Genomic DNA, 25,380 nt, shown 5'->3' on the forward strand with positions numbered 1-25,380 from the left:
GTAGTATTGTCAAATAAAACTGCTTTATAAGGTCATTATCCCACTGTGTTAAGCATTGGTGCAGCCTCACCTTGAGTACTGTGTGTGGTTCTGGGCTCCACAATTTAAAAAGGATGTTAAGGTCCTTGAATGTGTCCAGAGGATGGCAACAAAGCAATGAAAGGGCTGGAAAGAATGTCCTATGAGGAACAGCTAAGTTCTCCAAGCCTGTCAAGTTTGGAGAGAAGGAGGCTGAGGGGTGACCTCACTGCTCTCTACAGCTTCCCTAGAGGGGAAGTGAAGAGGGAGGTGCTGATCTCCCTGGTACCCCGTGCCAGGATACATGGGAATGGCTCAAAGCTGTGTCCATTGAAGCAATTCAGACTTGTCATTAGGAAGCATTTTTTTACCGAGAGGGTGGTCAAACACTGGAACAGACTTCCTAGAGAGGTGTTCAATGCCCCTTGCCTGCCAGTGTTTACAAGCCATTTGGACAGTGCCCTTAACAACATGCTTTAACTTTTGGTCAGCCTCGAAGCGGTCAGGAAGTTGGATTCAATGATCCCTGTAGGTTCCTTCCAACTGAAATAATCTATTCTATTCTATTCTGATTCCTTAATTCTAGAGGAGGAGAAAAAAATATTATTTTGATAATTAGAAGTACATTATGGAGGCTGCAGGCTATCCAAGGATAAGTAACTGCTAAACATGGTTTTTACTTATTTGTAGTGGTAACCAGGGTAACATGGGAATCTAGATACTCTAAGGCATTTTTACCCTGTTGTGGTTCAGTGTATCATAATCTTTCCCCCTTGCTCAAACCAGTTTGAATAAGTTTATTTATAAGGTTTATTTAAGTCTTTTGTTCAAAAGCAAAAAAGCCCACCTCTATTAAGAAAAACATTGCAGAGGAATAGAAGGGCAGTTGAGTGCCCTGAAGTAATAGTCAAATCTTTAAAGGTCGCTGCACCTCTTCATGCACAAAGTCATAATGGGATTTAGAGCCCCTTATTGAGGAGAAAACAACAAGATGCTGAAACTGTTCAAAGGGGTTTCCAGTTTGCCTGTAATTTGCACAGTTGGCTGAGATACAAACTAGGTAGAATTTAAGGGAAGGTCTTCAATGGACTATGCTGGGTTTTGGAAAAGACCGATAGTTCTATTTTACAAATGATAAAGGCTTCCATAATGGGCAGAAGGGCTACTGGTCCAGCTTGTTTTTCCAACTCCATGAGAAAAGCTCTTCCCAGATAGCCCTACCATGTGTGCTGTGCTTGCCCCACTCTCGCATAAAGCTGGTTTTGAGGCTAGGACACAAGTCCTGTGAATCAAGTGGAAACATGCAAGCTTCATCTTACTATTTGTTGTGGTAACTGAAAGTAAATGTGGACTTCTTAATGATGTTCCTCATGCACTTGATAAATACAAACATGTATAACACATGAGGAGTTAACATAATAGTTTTTGAAGTTTAGCCGAGGCAACCACTAATATATGAGTTATAACACTGTTGTTGACATGCCACTCCAGACAAGATTTTTAGCTTAGTGTTGTTTTCTTTCTAGGAGTTATAAATACCTCTCAGTAGTACTCCAGGAAAGCTACGCAGCTAAAGAAACCAAACAAAGATTAACCTTTCACCACTGGCCATGCTTCTTTTAGCTGTAGCATTGGCATGGTGATAACCATCTGACAAGATAAATGCCCGATGCTGTTCTGATGCCAATCCATTGGAATGTTGTGATTTGTTCTTCAGGGAAGACAAAATAATTTTTGTAGTTTACAAGGGAAAAGAGATAAATGGGAGTATACAAAATGCTTTCGAAGAAATAAATATGTGCTTCTGAGATATTTATGAAGCTCTGCCAAAACTTTAAGCTAAGCTACAAGAACAAAAGCAAATGATGTGACTTTGAGGAAGTGTTAGATCTTTACACTGTAAAATATGTCTTTTAAATTAATAACTCCAAACATCTGTTACATTAAAGGTGGCAGCTCTGAAGTACATTCATGAAACTAAGTAAAAGTCATTTTTTGCTGACTTCTTCACTTAATTTTCATTTCTTAGATTTAAGTTATTTGCTTTAAGGTTTATTGCAATGTACCAGCTCAGCTTCTCCTCTCTGTTGTCCAACATCTGCTGGGAATTTGATACATAAAGCACTTCCAGTCTGTTTAAGGAAAATGTTTCATTTCCTTGAGATACCTGTTTGCAGCTTTCTGAGGACTCTATTAACTTCATAGAAATTACAAGCTTCACAAGTGTATGAATACTGATGACATGAGTGTATGAATATCATTGATGATGAAGCCCTTTCATTAGTGTGACAAGTAAAATCTGTGTTAAATTTTAAGGTCTGCTTTGACCCATCCAAAAGGTAGACATTCTCTTTCATAAAGTAGTCTACATGGCTGTGTTAAGTAGGAGAGGCATATTCAAAAAGAAACTGCCTGTGCCTTAATAACTGGGTTACAAATGGAATTAAATTCTTATGTGCCATTCCTGTGGTTCCCATTGCCTCCTGCGGAGGAGCAGTAGAACTGGGAGTGCCTGGTCTCAGATAACTGAGATTCTGCACAGTGATTCCCACTCATTTTTTTCTTTACAGAAATTGCAAATAAATTCCAATGCAAAAAGTTGATAAATTCTGGAGTAGTATGAACTTTGTCCACATTCCTAAATGTGTTCAGTTTCAGTAGAAATCTTTATGACTTTTTAGCATCACACGTTTGGAAGATATTTGTGATTTCATATTCTTTTCTGTTCTGGCTTCGAATACCTTGTCTGATGCATCTGGTTTGCTGACGAAGTCTTCAGAAGATAATCTTTCCACCTGAAAGACCACACATAAAGTTTCTAGTCAGGGGAAAAAGGGTTAAGTAGGTGTTTAAAATATGGGTGCTTAGAAGGTATTTTAGTTTTCAAAGTTGTACCATAAAAACAGAATCTCAGCTCTGTCTTTTCCACATTGTGCTAGGTATATTTATATTGACTTGATCAAATAAATAACTGGCTAAATTTGGACCCCAAAATCGGTGGAATTTTCAGAAGTGACTAGGAGGGTTTTATTTATTTATCGGCTTTAGTAGTAGTTACTATCACACTGGCTTTGATGGTAGCAGAGCTGGATTTTTGAAAGTGTCTAATTTTGTAGCTTTACAAGAGATTTATTAATATTTTTAGGATAAGACATTACTTGCCAGCAAGTTATTCAGGTTGATACATATGTATGCCAATGCAGAATCACTTGGGTACCATGGATTTTAGCCTGAAATACCTGTCTATATTTTAATTTTTAATAAAAACTGTTCTCCTATACAGAAACCTATTTGTGCATTGATGCTCTGTAATTGTGCTATATAGTAAAAGTGAAATGTCTATAATACAGGCACTTACACTGCATGCCAGATTTTACACCTTGGCTTCTGTCAGCTACTTGAGATTAGGAAATGGATGTGTGTGGAAGGTATACACTATTGTCTTTCTCTACCAAAGTGGCTGGTTCAGCCCTCCTGATGGTTTAGGTGAAGGGCATGCTTTGAACTCCTACTGCTATGGCTCCATGATCAGAGTGTGTAGATGATGTGCTTAATCAAAACTTAGAGTTGGAAATGATCGAAACAGTTTAAATGGCACCAAGCAATGAAAATAAGTTATTTTAGCAAACATGATCTCTTTTAAGAGAAATAGCTCATTCTCAAAGATCTTTTTTCATATATAGACAATAAAAACTCTCAGAGGAGTATCTGAAAAGTTGCTACGCATATGGTTATTTTTGTACTGTCCTGTGACTACACAGTAAGGACTACTGTGGGATCTTTATTGTTGAGTTAGTCTTATGAAGAAGGGTGGAAAAAGCAATTGCTGCAGGAATATCCTGAAAGTGCCTGTTGGTGGGAGTGGATGACTAAGTATAAAGCCCTGCTAATTATAAAGCTGTATCTAATGTCACTCTCTTAATACTGACTTGGGAAACAAATACTGCTTTATGCCCTTGAATATCCTGGATTGTTCTGCTGGCTCAGCTTACTCTTGTGCTCTGCTCCTCAGACTCCAAAAGGTTACAGCTCCCACATATATCTAATATCTAATTTTTGTGATTAAGTGTGATTGCCTTGTGTGTCACAAAAGGTGTACAGTGAGCTGGGTTTATAAGGGCCAGGGTCTGTGTTATCTAAAAATAAGTTGTTTTTTCAGGGAAAACGCAGTCCGGGAAAGCAGCAGTGGTTTTGCTGCTTAGAGCTGCTGTGCGTTAGGGATGGAAAGAGAGGTTTCCCATTTGGCTGCCCGTAGCGGCCCCTCCTGGAAGGCTTTACCGGTGGCACTGGAGGTAACCTCTTCAAAAAATGAGCGTCAGCAGAATCATGCTGCTTCACTCCTCTGGAACGAGGTGTACTGCAAATACGTTCCAACTTGTGTCAGCGAGGCTAACTACAACTGGTTCCCCTCCCACCCCCACCCCATCCGTGTGGTTTTGTAAAGCAGTTACAAAATCAGTTATTTCATGAGTGTTCTTGAACAGAATCACCAAAGGTACGATAGTGAAGTTTGTTTTAACATCTTGAACTGAAAAAAAATTATTACTCAGTTTACCTGTTTGTTTACAGCAACAGGTACGCAAGATGATGATGCAACAGGGGGAAGGATCAGAAAGTTAAGCGTTGGGCAGTATGACAATGATGTCCCTGGGCAGCCATCATATAATAGGTGTGGATGGATGAAGTCTCCTGCTACTGACCAGGCTGTAAATCCAGGATCACCGATTCCTGCAGGGGAGACCAAGGAGGTAAACAATTAGAATTTTTCAAGAAATACTTATTGAAGTAAATGGTCAGCAAGGAGTCCCATGTTCATGTTCAGTGTCCAGAATCAATGTGAAGCGGTTGGGCTGTTGCATCGTGGCAATAAGAAGAACATATGATTATAGTTATCTCAGAAATGCAATTCAGTGTTTAAGGATGTCCTGCTCTTGTCCTCTCTGTGTGTTTACATGTTTTCAGTGTTCCAAGATATCTCTGCTGGAACAGTGGATCAGATTATATAAAACCTTCTGTAACCTAATGAAAAATGCCCCACAGTGTTGTAGGGTTAAGTGGGAATTTTCACATTGTAATTTTGCTTTTCTGTACCCTTTCTAGATGGCTGTTGAATGTTACCAAGATGAAATAGATGGAGGAATCTTCTCCCCAACAAAAAATGGAAATGAAGCTGTCCCATCCACACCAGCTTTTCCCCTGTCACCAGAGGCATCATATGGTAAGGAAATACCTGTCTCTATTTATTTATTTTAATAGCACTATTAACATTTTAGATGTTACTGAAGAGGAATTATACTTTTCCTTCTCTCTTAGTGAAAACACCTCCACTATACCATCAGCGGATTCCCTCCAGCCAAAAGGTCAGCAGCCCATCTGAGCTGTACAGAATCAATCCTGGTAAGATACCCCTACTTCTTAAATAATTTGAAATTGAACTGTATATTAAGGCAACTAACGCAACAGTGGTTATTCCTGTTATAAATAGACATACACCCAGTGAATTTACACACATGCAAGTCAGAGAAATAGAATTTAGCAGTACTATTTTAGTCATATCAAAAAAAGTAAACAAGAATTATCTAAGCAAGATTTTATGCCATAATTGCCAACAGGGTGTCCTGTGTTCATGTTCAATGTCCAAAATCAGCATACAGCAGCAATTAGGCAATTGCCATGGCAATACGAGGAAATGCAGTTCAGTGCTTGAGGTTATCCTGCTCTTATTCTCTCTATGTGTTTGCATGGTTTCAATGTTCCATGATCTTTCTGCTGATATTGGGTAATATCAAAATAGTATTGTCAGGAGACTTGAGTTCCTTGTGATTTTTAGTAGGTTTTTGCCTCCATCTGAGTAAAGGGGGATGATACCCATGTTGCCATCTTTCCAGGCAAATGGAACTCACAATAGAACTTGACAGTAGCTATGCTCAAGTTGAGGAGATCCTTAATCAAAGGAATGAATGCTCTGGAGCTTTTTTTTTTTGCCACAATACAGTTTGTAAATGCACAAGCATGGAAAAGTACTTGGTAATAGATGAGTATGTGGTTAAAGATTTAATGGGACCTAGCTATGAATTTTATTAATAAAGGATTCTTCTTTGAGGCCATAACTCTTTGCTGCTAAAAATAGCAGCAAAGCTATTGTTAACTGTCCCTCATCCGTGCAAAATTATTTTAAAACAATAAGTTTAAAAAAAAAACCACCAAAATATTTCACATCTGCATTAGAAAGTGCTGGACATAGAAAAAAGCCAACATAACTTATTTAAAACCTGAATAAAAATCACAGACATTAATTTAAATTGTATGCATTAGATGTTTAGATGATAACTCGTGTATATATATTTTTATTGCTTAGGCTATGACTGTCTTCTCAGACAGGATTTTGATAGTTTTGAATAAATTTGATGGTAGATTTTGATGCAATAATAGTTAGTGTTGTGGTTTTAACTTTGGAAAAAAACCTTTCCTGTTTAATTTGCCGCATTTATTCTGTGTTGATGTTATTTGCTTTTGATAACTGTTAAAACTATCTTTAGTAATAAAGCAGTCTTCTACTAGTTCAAAACATCTCTTTAAGGTTCAGTTGCTGCGGCTTTGCCCTTTACTCTCAACTCTTAAACAGTTAGTGGTAGGTATCCTCCTGAGGGCAGCTTCATCAAATCAATTATAGGTTGCTTATGTTGAGTTACTCTACTCAACTCTGTTGTTAAATGGTTTCCATCGCTGTTGTAAGAGTTAGGACTTGCCCTGAAAAATTCTGTGGCTTTCAGTGTATATCTGTATTTTGTTGCTGATTCTCCTGCTTAATTGCAAATGCTGTCATCTCTCAAATGCTGGGTTTAGATAGTCATTTAACAGGACACTGAAAATAATTGCTCTAGCTTAGACCAAAGCAGGTAATTCTCCCTTTGAATGCCCCTTTAAAAATGATGCTCAAGGTATACTGAATGCTACAGGTTAAGTGCTCAGCTCCCTATGGCTTTGCTTGTAGTGGCAAACATAATGTACTTTGACAATAAAAGTTAAAGGTGTATGAGGTGGGTCAGGTACAAAAACATGCAATGCACCATTAGTGAGCACCTGTAAGAAATGTTAGTGGGGTGAATTTTCCACCAGAGCACAGAAACTTCTATTGCCAGAGGCAATATTAGAATCCTACTTTAAATATTTTTTTTCTTTTCTTTCTTTTCCCCTATTCTTTATATATTGCCTGTATCTACAGTAAGTATCTATTTACTGTATTTACTTGCTTCTGTGTCTTCTGACTTTGGCAAGAAGTGAAGAAGATGCCTTCTCATTACCCTTACTACCAATCCCTAATTTACGGCCAGAACAAGAGCGTTGTGTTTTGTGTGCTGAATGAGGCCAAGAATCTGAAGGGAGCAGAAGTAGCTGTTCCTGTGCTTGAGACTGCTCTAATGCACATGCAACAGAAGTGACTCTAACAGTATGCACTTTGAAAGAATTCTTACAGCCCCAATTTTTAGTACTTTCCTTTGTAGCCTTGCTCTTTTAAATGCTTTCATGTTTTCTATTTTGGTAGAAGTTGGGAAACATGCTGACTTCTCTAGACATTTTTCAACAGATTGAGGCCTTTGGAGTCACGGACTCTGGAGTCTTAATTTCTGCTGTTAAGGTACTGCCCCTTTTGCCTTAGTTCAGATCACCCTTGAATTCAAAATTGTTTTCTGCGTCTCAGTTTTTCTGCTTATCTGCATTCCAGGTTAGTAGTGAGGATGCTGTAACATCTGGCTACCAATTACTATCTTATTTGCTCCCCAGTTCCTTGTACAGAGTAGCTTTCAGTGTAGTTAGCACTTGCTATATCAAGGAAGAACAACTGTGGCTTTAGAAAAGTATAAAAGTATACATTTTAAAAGAACAATACATGGTTTTGTGTATTGTATATTCAAGAAATACAGTGACATCCAGTCTTTTTGTATACAAAATTATAAAACCGTCTGTTCTTTAAGATATTCTTGTTGTAAACACTGTACCTTGTATCTTGAATACATCTAATTCTGATCCTTAAACTATTTATTGAAGCGAAGAGCACTATCTTCACTGAAGCCCAATAATACCCTGTATAAAAGGGTGCTCTGTTGACTCTATAAATCTTAATTTTCCTTCCAGGTGAAACCACTTTGTTAGAGAAAGTCAGTCCAGTGATGCTATATATCTACCTCCCTTTCATTAGCTATGCCCTACCACTTCTTACTCCCCATGCAATTGTTTAAGACGCCCTGCCTGTGCAAGCTGGAAAAAGCAGGATTCCTTTCCAGAGCCTTGTTCTTTCTCAGATGGGAGCAAGTTTAACTTCCCTCGGTCTGTGTTCAGGCATGCAGTCCGTTCATGTCAGCACTGTTGCTCCAGTGGTCGCTTGCTGCCACGGTTTCATTGCCCTTTTCTTCACTTTACACAGCTTGCAAGTAATACAACACCCACGGAGTTAATTCTGAATTATCTTTTGAAAGACACCTTGTTTATTAAGATAAACTTGAGCAATCTATAAATTGTCTAGTTTTATAAATACACCATGAAAAAGCAGGCTCCAGATAGAACCCAGATACAGCTCTCCGAGTAACATAATAGCCATTGCATATCCCACCAGAGTCCCACACATCAGTGAAGGAACAGAAGCACTATTTGTAGGCCATTTTGAAGCTTATAAAGGCTCTCTTGTCTCAGGCAGCGTCCAGCTAATTGAAGTCCCTTTGTACATAGAAGTAACAAATAGAACTGTAACAACCTCTTTGCCAGAGGACTGAACTCTGGCTAACCACTCCTGTCACTCCACCCCTCAGGCTGGACATGAGGAGCTGCCCCTTCAGCCCTGGCCAAAGCATAGACAGAGCTTTGCAGAAAATCTGTGTTCACAAACAGGCACTGTCTTGCAGCAGAAGGCAGGGATCTGTGGAACAAGGGAAGATTGTCTATAATCCTTTATCCATGTACTGACAAAGAGTAGACATGATGTCCTGTTTATCCATCTTTTCTGAACAACCTAAATAAACTTGCATAGATCAAGCAGTGCATATGGTGGGGTGATAGCACTGCTGCTGGCATGAGGAATCTCAAGAGCCTTCAAGCATGTGTAAGGCCTTGCCTTTTCATACCCGCCATGGAGCTTAGCCTAGGTACTGTACTCAAGGCTTGCATTATGCATACAAGCTGCATCTTTTCTAAAAACTGTCAAGAGGTCATCTTTTCTCCTCATGCTGTCATGGAACTCTTCAAGACCAGATACTGGCATATTTCCACAGTTTGTCTCATACAGACTTTTTATCTGACAGAGACATTATAATCCTAAATTCCCCCCGTTGACTAATATAGGCTTACTCTGTTACATCACTCACTATTGTGACGAGTGTTTCATAAATCTCTCAGAAGGCAAAACCACAACCTAACAGGTATCCTCATTACTGCATAATTCTATTACTGATTATAATTTTATACTGTTGTAATTTCATACTGTTATTCCAGCATTGTAGTTTCTTCCAGTCACTGAGTTTCAAGGGAAATGAAACGTACTGCCTAATTGTTTGATAAAACAAGTCAAGGTTCTGAACTGAACACGTTTTCTGTGTGTCAGGAGGGTTTGTAGTGTAGGGAATAAAAGTGATACTAATTTGTGAGAGGGAAAAATTCCCAGTTTATGATTTGCAACTTTCTGCACAATATGAAAAGGTTTCATATATTTATTTACACCTGCCTTCCTCTCCCACTTTTAACTGTTTATATAAGGTATACACGCCTAAAGAGATGGGTATGGAACTTTTCCAGACATCTGGGTTTATTTGCTTAGAACATCAGTGCATCCACTTCAGTGGATGGCTATCGTAAGCTCTGTCCTCCTGGAGACAAAGCTGCATTTTGTTTTTTGCTGTTGTGTTTTTGTGTTTGGGTTTTTTTTGGGTGGTTTTCTTTTGTTAGTTCTGTGGCCGTTTGTTTTAAACATTGGAGCTGTTAATGAGCAATAAAAAAAATACAAGTAGAGACAAGAAATTTATGATATTTGCTACAAGGTAGATAGACTAGGTCTCTGTTATGTTAGTTGTCCTGCAATTGATCTTGACATGTTTATCTCTTGGCTGAATATAGTGCTCATCTCCACAATATTTTTAAAATGAAACTGCTAATGTTTCTTAATTATTATAAAATATACTGTTTACTAGTGCATATGAAGCCTCCATACAGTTCAGGAGCAAGTAGGAAAGGACACAGTTCTCCTGTTTGGATTCTCCTGACATGAACTTAATCAAGTCTTCCAGAAAGAGCTTGTGGAACGCGCTTTATGACTAAAGCATAGTCATAAATGTTCAGAGGCCACTTCTTGGCTGTTGTACACACTGACGTCAATATAATGTGCTGTGATCTGTGTCACGCTTTTTCCTCCCTGAATTACTTTGACACATTCAGCTCAGTAAAAGTAACCTTTATACAAACTTTATTGCACGAAGTGTAGAGATGACTTGATGTATTTTCAAGTCTTTATTACGACAGACCTCCTTCCCTTTGCACTACTGCTTATAATACAGTTCTTAACATATCTTTCAAATACAAACATGGACATTTTGTAACTTGTCTGGCCTGTGGATAAAGAAGCAATGCTTATTATCAGCTATATCAGTCTTATAATCCAAATTCACAGCAAAGGAAATAAAGTTCCATCTTGGGTGCTGAATAGATTAATGGTTTCATTTGATTTGCATCAATGTGAATGGTGGAAAATATGTTGTAACAGAAGAACCAAACAAACTGAAAATCACTTGAGATATTTGTAGTATATGCCTGCTTTTAGTGAGCTATATTAACCAAAATACTTACAGTTTGTCTGCAACTGAGTTGTTTAGTAATCAGCTTTTAATTGAGCTTTTTTTCTTCCCCCCTACTCAGTTTGACTAAGATTTTCATGGGAGGTATTTTCCCAGTGCACACTGATTAACTTACCAAAGCTTTATTCACTGGCTTAGAGATAATAAAATTATTTAGACTAATCTGTTTAGCTAGCTAAATATGGACTGGTTTTGTTTATAGCCATGTTATGTGTTTCTACATAAAACTTTACAAAATCTGTACATATTTTAGCCACCCATTGATTCAGAGGAGTAATGAATACAAATACACATACCTGAATATAAAAGGCTAGGGAGCGCCAAGTCCATGGAAGATAGTATGGGATGGAGCAGCAGTGGGACAATATAAATGTGTTTTTCTTTGGCTGATATGTTAAAGCTGATGGAAGATGCCATTCTTGTTACTGAATTTTCATAAGAGAGCTTATTGTCTAAACCATACTCTGTCTTGCATTGGTTTTGGATACTACAGTTTGTTACAATATTCTGAAATACAAATATATCTTGGTTTGTAGCCAATGTTGTATCTGATCACATAATCAAAAATTCTTTAAATCTGATGCTTATGTCAAGACAAAGATATTTCATGGTAAAATATTCTTATGGCTCCATGAGCTAACCTTCTGCAAGGGATAGGGTTTGGTGTGACCTACAGGTTGAACATCACGTTTAACATGAGGCAAATACATGTGCTACAGATAGTCATGGAAAATATGTTGACTTTGAGTGCTAGCAGAATGCATAGTCTAGTGCACTTGTACATAATTCCATGTGCAGCTGCTATATAATCCTGCAGAATTAAAAAAAAAAAAAAACACCCCAAAACAAACCAACAAAGGATGGTTAGGTGCTTCAGCCATTACAGTGACGAGATGATCAGTGAACTTAGTCGCTGTCTCCTCTTCCACCCTCACTTTGTAGCAGGATTTCCATCTGGACAGAAACACTGCAGATCAGAATGAGCTTTAAGCCATATTCTGCCCTGTTAAAATTGCATTGGAGAATGAATCACATAGTGATTTGGAAAGACTTTCTGGTTTATACTGTGTGGTTCACCTTCGTGAAAGTATTCAAGTTACTCTTAATTATTTAACTTATTAAATTAGTTATTTAACTACGTAGGTATTTCATCCAATGAACAGACATTTACAAGAAACAAAACTTCTGACTTAAGTATTGGATTTAAGGTTAACCTGTATTGTCTGCAAATTTATTACTTATTTTCAGAAAGCCCTGAAAAATCGCACAATTCCTTTAATAGTCTTTGGAATTGTCAGTTTGCTTTCATTTATTTTTACCTCCTGCCCTCTTCTACCACCCCTGCTCTGAAAACCTGATACATGAGATTTCTCTAATATATATGTGTACAGACACGCGCGCACGCGCACACACACTTTTTTCCCCAAGTGACTTTAGTATTCCTGAGGGGCCACAGGTATATTGATTTTTTTCCACTCTGTTCCCAGAAGATTTGGCAGCGACATAGCACTTGGAATGGGAAAAGTGGGAGAAGATTCCTGGAGAGGAAAAAACTATATGCGTGTGTTGGGGGAGAAACAGCAGGAAGGAAACTGGGGAGGAGTAGAGATGATATAGTTGGGGCTGAGGGATGTAATGAAGGTATGTTAAGAAGAACTAGTACAGAAAGCAGAAGAATAGATTATTAGGTTTTTTCAGTCCTTCATCAAACACTGTGTTAAAAGCACAAACTCTAAATGGGGTATAAATAAAATTAAGTCTGAATAGTACTGCACCTGTCTCATTTCAACAAAAACAATGTGAAGGCAATCTTGAGTATTTCAATCTCACTGCTAGTTTCTGCCTGCTACTGTCATTGGATTTCCTGATTATTCTCAGTTTGTGTCAGTGCTCTCACAATGTTTTAAGAATTTGTCCAGAAAGCTTCAAGAATAAAGTAAATGAAAATGACGTTCTTTGCTGGGAGATTATAAAACAGCTATGAAGAGAGTGTAGTGCTGCAGATGGGATGTTCTGGATTTGTGGGATACTCATTGGGATCCCTAAATTGATCTGTATGCCAGAAAAACTCTAGGAAATAAAAATCATAATAGAAAGATTATATAGACTTCTTTATAAGAAGATGGAATTGAACTGTGTGAGTTTTATTGCTCTCAAGAAGCCTGAAAAATCTTGTCATTTCTTATAATTTTTTTTGTTTGCACTTTTTTATTTTAAGATAAATGGAGAACAAGTTAATGAAATGTATATGGTTAAGGGAACAGTCATCCAGATGTCTTTAGTTACTGGTGCCAAGCTGAGCTTTCATTTTTATACCTTTACCCACCAATAACAGAAAGTTGAATCATATAAATGACAGTAAAGTTTATATTGTGTTGTTTTGCTAAAACCATCTAATGCAAAAATTGGAATAAATGATGTCAAGCAAAGGTTTGGTTTTCCTCGGCAGTCAAGAACCCCTCTGTATTGAGGGTAGAGAATAGATGCAGCTCCTGATTTCCTAAGATGGGATGCATTAGATTATGAGTCCCTTCTACACTTTGTCACAGCAAAATGTTATCCGAAGATCAGCAAAGTATTTTTTGTTCTGGAATACAGCGGGAGTATTTTAAAAATAGCTTCAGATCACACATTGGTTGCAGCTTTCTTTTTTCATTGTTGCTATTTCTATGCTTTCATATCTGGTCAAAAGTGTGTGTATTAATAATACCTTTTATTCAGTGCTTTTGAAGAATGCCTGTTGGTTGTAATTCCCTGCAAACTGATTTGATGCCCACTTGGGAGATGACACATTCAGAGTTGATAAAACTGGCTAGTACTAAGGTATGCATAACTGCGTTTTAATGAAAGCTGAGTCCTGTGAGTAAGAGGGACCCCATACTGCACTCACATCCATTGAAATTACAAGATCAAGCTCAAACACAAACACTGTATGAAATAGTGAAGTATAATGTTAATGAAAGTTTATGCTGTGCTTAGATTTTCTTTTATCTTACCATTTATTTCTATGTCTGAGCGGCAGCCTAGCAATTTGAAAACTCTGTCTGCTTGTGTTCAGTTGCCGCAAATATTTTGGCAATGAATTTATTACAAAGGATGTTTGATAAAGAAGACAAAATTTAAGAAAACATTAGAAAACAAAATACAGAATGTTAAATATGTTCAAAATACGTCCTCTGTATGCAATATTTGTTCTAGAAATTTCATTCCTATGTGTATTTGCTCTGTCAGGGAGCATACTATACAACCAGTCTATTTGCATCATTGCTAAGCACCAGAGTCAGCAAGTAGATGCACTGAGGGACTCATAAATACCTGCATGTCAAAGAACTGTTTTCAGATGTCATTCAGAAAATTGATGTGTTTTGGAAACTTCAGATTGAGTTACTCTGAGAGGAAAAGCAGGTCAGAAAAGGCCCATTGATCTCCAGAAGAGAATACCAAAGCAAGGGAGTGTAAGCACTGATGGTTGCAGCTCCGGCACTTTACAGTCTGAGGAATCCTCCTCCTACACCCGCTGCCCAGCACTGAGGGCTGTGTGTTCAGTGGGCATCAGCATTGCAACTAGCAAAGTAAATATTGTAACTTCAATGCAGTGACATTATATGTGATCACTCAGGTCTTGACAGGTCTGAACAGTCATGCTATTGAAGCCAGCAGCATTTACAAGTGTCATTGTCCTCTCCGTTTTCCACCAGCTGAACCTAAATCTTAGACATTTTCTAAAGACATTTAGAAGGAGGAGGAGCTTAGGAGCTTATTCCATGCAAATTTAATAGCCAGTTAAAATATTTGTGTGTCACAGGAGAGGTGTAAGTTCGTCTCCCTCTTCTGCATGATTATCAGTAGGTCTTGAATCAGGCTTTCCTACGCAAGTCTGAAAACTGTGATGCTTTTGAGCCCAATTTCTTTTTTTGGCTTAGTTTGTATATGTTACTATTTAATACAAGTTAGAATAATGGTAGAGCAAGCTTCTCACAGGAGGAAAACTTATTCAAATCTGGCCTGATTTAGAGGAGGTTCTCTGAGTAGGATAGAGGATAATGGGATAACTCTGTTAAGTGTTAAACTCATGTAAAAATATTCCTTTGGTCTGAAATTGCCAGCTTTCTACACTAGCATAAAACCTTACTTGTGCAGTGTTTTTTACCTCCTTAGGTGACCAAATGGACACGATTCTTCCAAAGCTACTACAGATCCAGGCTTGTGCCCTGGGGCTTTGAATTCCATTCAGCAGCAATACATTTGAAAGTTTAATTGTGCAGTGTGCAGCTTACATCCTTCCTGTAGGTCTAGTCCAAAGGCATTTTCTCTTGAGAGAAAGCAGTAGCATTATCTAGCACTTATTTGTTTATTTAAGGGGTTTTTATATTTGCCATCCAAAATAACTGACTGTTTTTGGAATATACACCTAATAGTTGAAAAGATTATGGCATTTCCAAAGGTGCTGAACACAGTTTTTCGTTATCTTCTCTGGTATCTATGACAGCACATAATTTCTAAAATTCAGGCGATAAAATAAATGGTGTCATTCTGAAGTTGTAAATGCCAAAAAACCTGTTGTTTACATAATCAAATTATTACACAGGAAAAAATGTGTTTATACAAACCTTTAGTGTTGTAACTTTTGATCACGGTCTCAAAGCAGATATGCCTTTTCAGTTAAACTTGAAATATACTCTGATAATACCTTGATGGGGGTGGTGGTGGTGGGTTGTTTTTTTGGTTTTGTGGGTTTTGGGGTTTGTTTGGCTTTTTTAGTTTCGTTTCGTTTCTTGGGGGTGTTTTTGTTTGTTTTGGTTTGTTTGTTTTGGGGTTTTTTGGGGGGGAAGGGGTGGGTGGGTTCTTTTGTTTTTTCCTTTCTAAGAACTAGTGAAAAAATGGTTGCATGAGAGGTTTCTGAAGCACTAAGTTTTAGAGAATTCGGCTTCTATTTTTCCCTTTCAGTGGGAAAGTCATATATTTCCCTACATAAATCTGTCATTTGACCAATCACTATATGTATGTATTCACTGAAGTATATATAAGTAATATCTGACACATATATATATATAAAAAAAAGAATCTGAAGCTGAGAAGTCATCCACCACTAATTATTGCTTGTTCTGAAGGTGCAAGAGATAAGCCATTGGCAGAAATTTATCAGTAGTTTTACAGAAATACAGGATTGGATGAGCGGGCAGCCTGGCAGTTGTGGATTGTTTTTATACATACCTGTTGATGCTAGCTAGCAGTACATGTGGGTAGCATGCATTTTTGAGATGTTACTAGTTCTTCTGTCTGGAAAAGCTTAAATTAATAAAAATCCATGGGAACAACTACTTCCCTTGCTGTGATTACATGAAACAAGCTTTTTCAAATTTTCCAGGGTGAGGCCTCCTACAATATGATGTGGCACTCAACAACTGTGATGTGCCAGGGTAATCCATGTAGTTTGAGGGAAGGCTGAATGAGAAGAAAGCTCCAAAAACTGAACTACAGCTGTGAGCACACCTTTTCAAAACAACTAAAGTCTTAAAATGATCCTGTGCTTGGGAAGGGCTGGTCTGCTGCATTCACAAGCCAAAGATGATGTGCAATTTCAGAATTACAGACCTGCCAGCATTGAGTGAGGACATAGAGATACACATTCAGTCCCACTTAAGTGTTTACAGTCCAAAGGCCATATTGCTCTATGGTTTTTAAGATGCTGTTCCCCCCCACGTTGATTCTCTTTGTATTTATTCCCTCTTGCAGAAAAGGAGAAAATGAAATTAGTCAGTTTTTCTATACATGAGTTAGGCATGTTAGTTCATTAAGCCATTCATATTCAGACACATAGTAAACAATCTGAAATGCCCTGTCACTTGAGAATGACTCTCACATTTCTGTCAATCATGGGAGTAGCAGGGAAACATATGCCATTCCTTCACAAATTGTGGAGTTTGCTGAATTTGTGTCTGAGGTCCCTGGCATAGCCACCCTCCTGCAGGGTTTCCTGTTGGAGAAAGGTGCGTGTTACAATTCAAGCCCTGCATTTTAATCTACTTCGGATAGATCTTGCAGTGTGATGGTTCTGATGAAACTGGGAATCTTGTGCACTTACCTAGAACTGTGCACAGGCATTGCTATGTGAGTAAATACTATCACCTGGCAGAGGATGGAGGACCTGATCCTTGTCTCTGTGCTGTGCCTGGCACAGCCATGAAGCCATTTCTCCTTGCCAAATAACAGACCTTCTCCTTTTGGGATGGCACTGACCTAAACCCATAAACCCATAAACTGCACTCACCTAAACCCAACCAGTTCCTCACCTGAGACATCCAACCCGCCCCCCCCAACTCTTTACTTCTGTGCTTTTGCATACAATAAAATAAAGGGCCAGACTGAAATATCTCCTGGCCTTACAGTTTGAGATCTTTTTTTTGTCCCTTAACTCAGCTGGTTAAAACTGAACTTGTGACAGAAGGACAAATAAAAGGCATGTTTTTGTGTCAAGCACCTTTTGTTTGCCATTATAAAAATATTCATGTCAAAGAAGTTTTGTTGCTGAACAGCCCCCTAAATATAACCAGGTCTCATTCTCTTCTGTTAGAAAGCTCCATTTTTAAAAAAAAAAATCTTAACAAAGGGTGAATTTGAAAAAATTTGACAAAACTCAAGTATATTAATGATTTTAATTACCTGGTTTCTACTGACATTCATACATTACTTTGGAAATGAACACTTTCTCACTTAACCCAGCCTTCATGTGGTATTGCAGACCACTGTTGTTATCTTGGTTAAATGTTACTATCCTTGTTCCCTTCTAATTCAGCAAGTGTAAATAGCTGAACAAGCAAAGCTTCCAAGACTTGAAAATCAGGAAGGAAATGGGACATCCAAAGGTTTCCTGTGATTACAGTGCTTTTTATGCAGAGCCAGGAACGCTTTCTATGGAGAGCAATTTTCTCTAATAATTATTGTTTATAGGAGTTTGAAGACTTCAATTGCGTTTGCCTCTGCCAGGAAGCATCCAAGACAAAGAGAAAGTGTAGTTGTATAATAAATTAAACCAAGTAACTGATGGCACTTCTAGACTGCTGCATTGATAACCTGTTCTGCCCCTGCAGCATTTTTTACCTGATTGTATGGTGTATATCACAACTAATCCTTCCTATATGGGTTTCTTGGGAGCAACCATTATGAAATTGTTTAATAGGAGCAGCTGCTATGATGAAAATCAGTGGTAGGAATGAATATTCTTATAAAGGAATAGTTTGACTTAGTTTACTTTTTGGGCTGTGGAAGAAAGCAAAATTCTAATTGGTTTACCAGGACTCATCTCTATAATTAATTTGTATATTTTAAAGCTATCAAAAGGGTTTAGTACACATGTTCAAAATATGTTGCTGTTAGAAATTAAAAAGCTCTTGAATAATTCACTGCAGGAAAGCTTTAAATGGTTGTATTTGTTTCTGTCCATATCAAGTAATTTCCTATAGTCATCCTTTCAGCAAATCCGGTGCCCTGGGACACCGAAGAACAATCTGAGGGGAGGAAATGTGCTGCCCGTTGCAGCACTGCAGTGTTTCCACTCATCTTCCTGACCCGTAAATAAAACCTGCTCTGAACAATGATAGGGCGATGTTGAATGCAGTACAGTAGGTTTGCACGTGGTGTTTTGTGAAAGAAATCTGGGGAAGTGAGTCAAACTTTATTCAGAGCTCTGGATGCTAAATTTATCCGAGAGCATTGAGCCAGTTTGGCATTACAGAGCAGCTGGGCTTTGGTCCACGTTAAAAAGCACTTAGCTGTCGGTTCTCAGTTTCGTGTCCCGCATCTCTCTGAAAGAAATCTGAGAGGTCAAATGAAGTGGTGGGGAACTGGGCATCTGCTTAAAAAAACAAAAAAACAAAAAAACACCCTACTAAAAAACAAAACTAAAAAAAAAAACCAAACCCAAACACCACAAACCGAAAAACAAACCCAACCCCCCCACCCTGTGTGCTGAGAGTCAGAGAGGGGCAGTGAGCTGTCACCCCCCGCGGCGCTGCGCGGAGGATGCGCGGGAAGCGGCGCCGGGCGTGCGAGAGGCGGTGTGAGCCCGGGCGGGAGGCGGGGGGGTGGGAGAAAAAAGTCAAATTCAAATGAGGTGGAGTCAGCAGAGCAGGGATGCACTGAATGGACAGGCTGGCTGAAGAGCGAGCGGCAAAGCGAGCCCAGCAACAATCGGGGAATTATTTTCCGCCTGGATGGCGTGAACTCTGGCCGTCTGCAGCTGAGTGGCTGTATTGAGAGCGGGAGCCTGGTTTTCTTTCGCTGCAGACACTGGAATCCTCTGCTGCGAGGTTTTAACACGCGGGGGAGAGCAGATGGTATTCCAGCTGGCAAATGCGGGGAAGGGCTTTCGCCAAGGCTCTGCCTGTGGCTGCGGCGCGCCCCTTCGCCGCCGGCAGCGTGCGGAGCTGAGCCTTCGCGCAGCCCCTGCGCCACGGGAGGGCTTATGTCATGACGGCTTCCATAGGTAGGTTCCTCGCTTCCTGCTCTCGCTCCTTATTTTATTTTATTTTATTTTATTTTAGTGCGTTTTCCTCGGTCTGAAAACTCGCTTTGTGGGACTCGTGTTTCCCCCCGGCCGCCTTCCTGGCACCGCGCAGCGGCGGTGAAATGTGATCTGCGCCCGGTGCGTGTGTCGGTGTGTGCGTGTGCGTGTCTGGGTTGCGGGGGAAGGCGGGGGGTTAAGCAAAGCAACCTCCGAACCGCTCCGGCCGTGCAGTGCCGGGGCGGCCCGGCGGGTCACGGAGCACGCGGCGGGCTTCTCTGGTGGTTGCAAACCGGGGGAGAACTGTGCCGTGCGTGGTTACGTAGCAACATTTGGAGTCTGCAGGGAAAGCGAAAAGCTTTGCAGACGCGGAGTTTTGTCAGTATGGGCATTTTTTCTGCGGTCGTGAACGGGGTGACGGAGGGCACGAGGCAGGATTCCTGAGATTTGTGAAGTTACTTTTCTGCTGAGGAAGGCTTCTAATTTTTGTGTGTGTGGTGGTGTTTTTTATTCAAAGTAGAAGATATGGGGACTGCCTGGAACGTGTATAATTGCTGACTGCGTACAAAAACTTTGTCTGGGCTGATTCTTTTTCCTCCCCCGGGTTGTTCCTAGTAATATTATAGCAGCATTAAATTTCCTTTCAAAAGCATGAAAAATGAACTGTAAACATAAGGCTTTGTAAACATAAGCCTTTCCAGAACGAGAAATATCACATAGTTTTCCTGCTTTCTTGCTTAATGAGAAAAACAGTGTGTTGTGCCACTAGCAGTGGCAGAGTAATTCTTCTAATTCAGGCGGTACATGTAAAACATTCTCGCTTTCTTACTCCACATCTGAATTTTCCATTTAAAAAAAAACAAACCACGGTCATAGAGCAGCCAACTATTGCATGGTGTGATGTGCAGGATGCACCAGAATACTTCGAAGAGCCTGATTCTTACAGCCTTAATGCAAGCAGTTTTTCTGTTCGGTCTGTAGCAGCAGATGCTTGCATAAGGACTGTAACCCTAAAAGGAGAGTTATTGAATCACGATTCTTAAGAGGAAGATGAAAAAAGCACCTAATAGCTTCACTTCTCAGTCCTGTTACACAGTCCTGAACAGCGCTGAAGATAAACTGAACTGAGTCTGGTTTTACCTATTTCAATTCCAGATTATTAAAAGCAGCTTCTGAAAAATCAGTTCCTTTTCTGGTTCTAAAATGAAAATGGTTTAGGTGCACTACTTAAAAACTGAAAAGCAGCCCTCGCTTTTGGAATTGAGGCTGCAGTGAGCTGGGTTCAGCCATGAAGAGTGACTGCAGAAAAGTGAACAGGTTCGAAAAGGGTCCTATTTAGGCAGAATTTTTCTGACAGTAGAAGAGCAAGACCAAAGCGAGACTTTTGGTAGAAGGTCCATACGTCAGTTTGGTTCCGTTCCTCCTGCTAGGTGTGTACTCTTCAGAATTCAAAAGCTGCATACTCGGCCCTCTCTGGTGCCTGCTGGCACCAGGGAACTGGACTGAGACAGGAAAAGGGGAGTTCAGACTCCTTCTTTCTCTCTTTTTTTTTTTTTTTGCCTAAGGAAGGGTAGATAGGGTCATACCACAAAATTGAATGTTTCACTGGTGAGTCTTGGTGCTTGCTTTCCAGCACGTCAGCCCCTAGGTCCGTCCCTTCTTCATCTGCTCAGAATTTGCTTCAGTTTGCACCCCCACCCCCACCCTCACCCCTTTGCATTGGCTTTGCAGTCAATCTGTTGGTAAACATGGGTTGCATTTTTCAGTCCAGCACAGACAATCCAGACCTGCACCTCCCACATCTCAAGCAATTTTTTATAGCTAATGAACTTCGGAGCATGGGGTAGGCATCGTACTCTCTCATTTCATGAAAGGTGCTTGGGCTGACAGGGCATTCTGCCTGAAAAAGTATTACTATTCATTTTGAAGGTAGCAGTTTGTACACTTCTGATTCCTAGTGGGTTTTTTTCCCTCCTAAAACTATTGCAATTTAATTTTACAATTTGAAGAAAATTGTCTTATTCAGCAATGTGAATATCTGAAATTCCATTATGGGATAAACCATGATAAGAATGGAATTGGCTGTGTCTAAAGCCACTTAACATTTTCTGTGAAAACTTAGTGCAGGCATGTTAATAATTATATTCTAATTGTTTTGTTGGATTTGGTTTTGTTCATCACTGAATGATCTGCTGTACTTAAAGGCAGAATAGTAGTGCTCTTGTTCACGCATTATGGACTAGCAGTGGCTCTGTCCTAAAGAGTGGTTTAATAAATGTCACATTTTATGTTTGCATGTGACCCAAATGGCTTGTGGAGATGCCCCCGCAGCTGATTTGCATTCCTGAGACAGTAAAGCTATGCTTAAAGTCAATAGCAAAGCATCTGCAAGATCTTTTAAAATACATGAGAAGACATGTGCAACTGATCGCTTTAGTCCCTGGGGAAGTTTCTTTTTTTTTTTTTTTTTTTTTTTTTGTGGTACTGTTTGGGAAAATCAAACAAATTAGTATAACAAAGTCCTTCAGAAAGGCGTGATAAGAATTTTACTGCTTTGAAGATTCTGTATTGCAAATTCTATTCAACAAATAGGAGTTATTTGTATTTTGGTATTTTTGAACGAATGTATGATATCAAGCATCTGTAAAAATGGGTCTGTCAATGGAATGGCTATTTCCTCAGTAGAAAAGAAGCTGGATAGTCATATCTTCAGGGTACGGACTGTGGGTAGGGAAAAGTGGGGTCTGGTAAATCATCCTTTTGCTACTTATCCCTGTGCAGACAGGGGGAAAGGGTAAGTGCAATTAATTCCCTGATCCTAGGGTTGCCTGGAGATAAGCTGACCCCTGGCGCAGCTTCAGAGGCTGCATTTGTTTGTTACTGGCAGGAGCCTCTGTGGGCCATTACAGGAGCATCTTGCCAGCAGGCCAGAATTTCCTGAGGAGGTGGCGAAGCACCAGCTTTGCTCACCCAGTGCTTGTTGGGGAGGGCTGCTGTGCCAAGGATTATTTCCTTAAGGGGCAACATGGATGATTTACAGCCCTCTTTAGGCATAAGGCAAGAATGGATTTGTTTATTCTAAATACATTTGAAAGGTTCCCAAAACACAGTGAACACTTTCTAAATGCACGCCATAAATAATCGCATGAAGTTAGAAGCCTGAAGTACTGCAGTGTAACTTACCTTTAATTACAAGCAGTCAGGGTTCTAACTGTCGAATGTGTTATTTCTTCCACCAAATAAATGTGTCTGAGAAACACTTTACCACTTCTCCAGGTTTGCTGTTTTATTTCTCAGGTTGTTGGCTGCCACATTGTTGTGTTTTCTGTAAGAGCTAAGTACGTAATACATACTCCACTGGGATCCTTCTCAGTACTGTTTAATGAAGCAACTGAAGCTGACCTTTATAGTGCAGAGAGGTTAGTATGTAGATGCTAGAGCCACCATCTTCGTGGCTTTTCCAAGTTCAGGCCCACTGATTTGGTTGCTTGTAAAGAGTACAGTAAAGATCAACTCAGACAGGCATTAGCAGAATCTCCAGGCAATAGTAACTTTGTCTTTTATTTCACAAGCATGAAAAAAACCTGTTTTATTTGTTTGCTATTGGGTTTTTGAAAAGTGGGGGTACTGCAGGTGTCTCCATGATGGTACGTAATTTTGGTTCATGACATTTGGCTCCTTCTGAAAGAACACAGGCAATTGTGAAGAATAGTTTATGGATGTGAATAAACCCCAGCAGATTCCAGGCCAACAAAGACATCACCCCTGTTCCATCCATTAAAAAAAAAACACCGAAAAAAACCCAAACAACAACAAACAAACAACCCCCCGAAAACTAAAAACGCATCTCTTCATCCCTTAACTGCATGCCCTTTTTATCTGTCAGTCTGTTAGGCCAGTGGTCTCCAAAGTGAGCTGTGTGGCACCCAGGTGATGCACAGGATGATCCATCGGGGTGTGGGAAGAAAATATTAGAACTTCAGTAGTACTTGTATACAATTCATAAATAAATATACATATATTGGGGTTATGTGTATAAAAATTTCTTATTGATGGCGTATGCAACTAAAAAAGTTTGGAAATGACTGGGGTAGACTCCTCTGCATGAGGAAATTAGTGTTACTGTAGAAAGATAGAAATTGTGTTTGGGAAGCATCTCTGGGGGTGTGTAGGCCAACCTATGACTTGGAACAGGACCATCACAAGTACTGGATCCTGCTTTGTCTGATTCAGGAAAACCCCTCCTGAAGGAGGTTTCACTGCAACCCAGGTTAACCTCTTCCAGTGTTGTACTGCCCATAGTGACAAAGCTCTTTTTGATTTCTAATGAGAATTGCCCAAGACCTTTTTGTCTGTCACTACCAAGAAGAATTTGGTTCTGTTGTCTCTTTTGGTAGAGAAAAGACCCTCTTCTAGTAGTTCTAGGCTGCTTTTAGATTCCCAACCTAGTTGCTTTTCTTCTCCAGACTAAGCAATCCCAGTTCCATCATCCTGACATCATGGGCTGTGTGAACAAGGCCCCTGGTCATCTTGGTAGCCTTCCACTGGATCCCTTCCAGTTTCTCATGTTCCTGAACTGGTGGCCTAAAACTGAGTTTAGTATTCCAGGTGAAGCTTTCCCAGCATCAGATCAGAGGGGTAATAAACAACTTCCTTTGATTTGCTGGCCATGTTCCTCCTGCTATAGCTTGGTATGTCTTATTTGGAACGAGAGAAAAGTGAAGACTCTCTTTCAGCCCAATACCTGCTGCAACTCCTGATACTTTTCTGCAGGGATACTAATTACCAGTTGGATCCCAGCCTGTATTGTTGCAAGGTCTTGTTCTGCCCCACGTACAGATTTTTTTTTTTTTTTTTAATTTCATGTTGATCTTAAGATTCCTTAAGTTCACCAAGGTCCCAATACTCATTGTCATTCTTAAAGATGGACTTAATATTATCCCTCTTCTAGTTATCAATGTGGTTCAGTGAAGCAGAACCATTGGTATAGCTATTAACCCTTATTTTAAGTTCTCAGATTTTCTTAAGAAAATTAAAAAGGTGGATTTCCAAATTTCTTTGCGATTTCTGGTGTGGGAGAGGGGGTTAATCTGAACAAAACGGAAAGACTTTTTGTTGGTACCTGGAGTCATTAGGGGTCCTGCTTTCAGTCTGTATGGCTTGGGTCAGCTTACATGTGTTTTACCTCTTCTCAACCAAAAGGAACAGTAATACAATAAATTGGCCGTTGTTCTCAGAGCTCTTTGAAACGCTTAAGAAATAATAGTGGAAGCTGTCTAGCAGCAACAGCTTGGGGGAATTTAACCCTGAATGAGAGGGGGAACAACTTGTGTTGGAAAGGATAGCATATGCAAAAGAGGTAATAAAGTTATTCACTTCCCTGGCAGCTGAAATTATAAAAGACAAGATCTTAAGGATCTTTCATTGATTTTCACATATTCTATGGAAAGGAAGGAACAGTGGGACCAAAGTTGATGGGTTTCGTGCAAGGGAATAATTTTGGTTCACTGTAATATTGAGAAACTGAAAGCAGAATATAGCAAGTATAAAAGGTCAGTTTCAGGAAAGTCAATAGTTTGCAGACTGACTGAAAGCAAGAGAGTTTCAGCATCATCTCAGTCTCTCTTACTGATTTTGGCACCTTAGCATTTGGAAAAGCAGGAGAGAGAGCGAAAGGGAAGGTGGCTAGCCCATAAGAACCTGACAATGCTAATGGACTTGGAAAGGTGTTAGTTTGTAAACTGCTTCAAGTGGGCTATCTTGCTGTGTCCTTTCTCCTTATGCAGGGTTTTTCATTCTGGCATTCTGGTGAGCTCTATTGAAGTTGCTAAGGAGCTCCTTAACTTCACCGGTGCCAATTCTGTTGTATAGACTCTATCGTCTGCTGGAGGGACACTTTTTTCCAGGGAGCCAAATCCTTTCATCATGAATTCTCTGTTTCCACGGTTTATGGCTTTACATAGTAGGATAAGCCTCTGCTACTCCATACTCACGCTGTGCAATTGGAATTGTGCACTCCTT

The 25,380-nt window shown here is 39.6% G+C and overlaps 1 protein-coding gene across 9 annotated transcripts in view; it reads left to right on the plus strand.

Annotated features, from left to right (window-relative positions):
- TNS3 (tensin 3) overlaps positions 1-25,380 on the plus strand; it is a 232,147-nt gene that overhangs the window by 170,554 nt on the left and 36,213 nt on the right. For all 9 annotated transcript variants that reach the window (XM_064443795.1, XM_064443797.1, XM_064443793.1 and 6 more), the window contains 3 exons: positions 4,588-4,766; positions 5,119-5,236; positions 5,332-5,415. In XM_064443795.1, coding sequence (XP_064299865.1) covers positions 4,588-4,766; positions 5,119-5,236; positions 5,332-5,415 — 381 coding nt within the window. The remainder of the gene's footprint in view (positions 1-4,587; positions 4,767-5,118; positions 5,237-5,331; positions 5,416-25,380) is intronic.

This window comes from Phalacrocorax carbo, chromosome 2 (genome assembly GCF_963921805.1).
Source record: "Phalacrocorax carbo chromosome 2, bPhaCar2.1, whole genome shotgun sequence".
Lineage (NCBI taxonomy): Eukaryota > Metazoa > Chordata > Aves > Suliformes > Phalacrocoracidae > Phalacrocorax > Phalacrocorax carbo.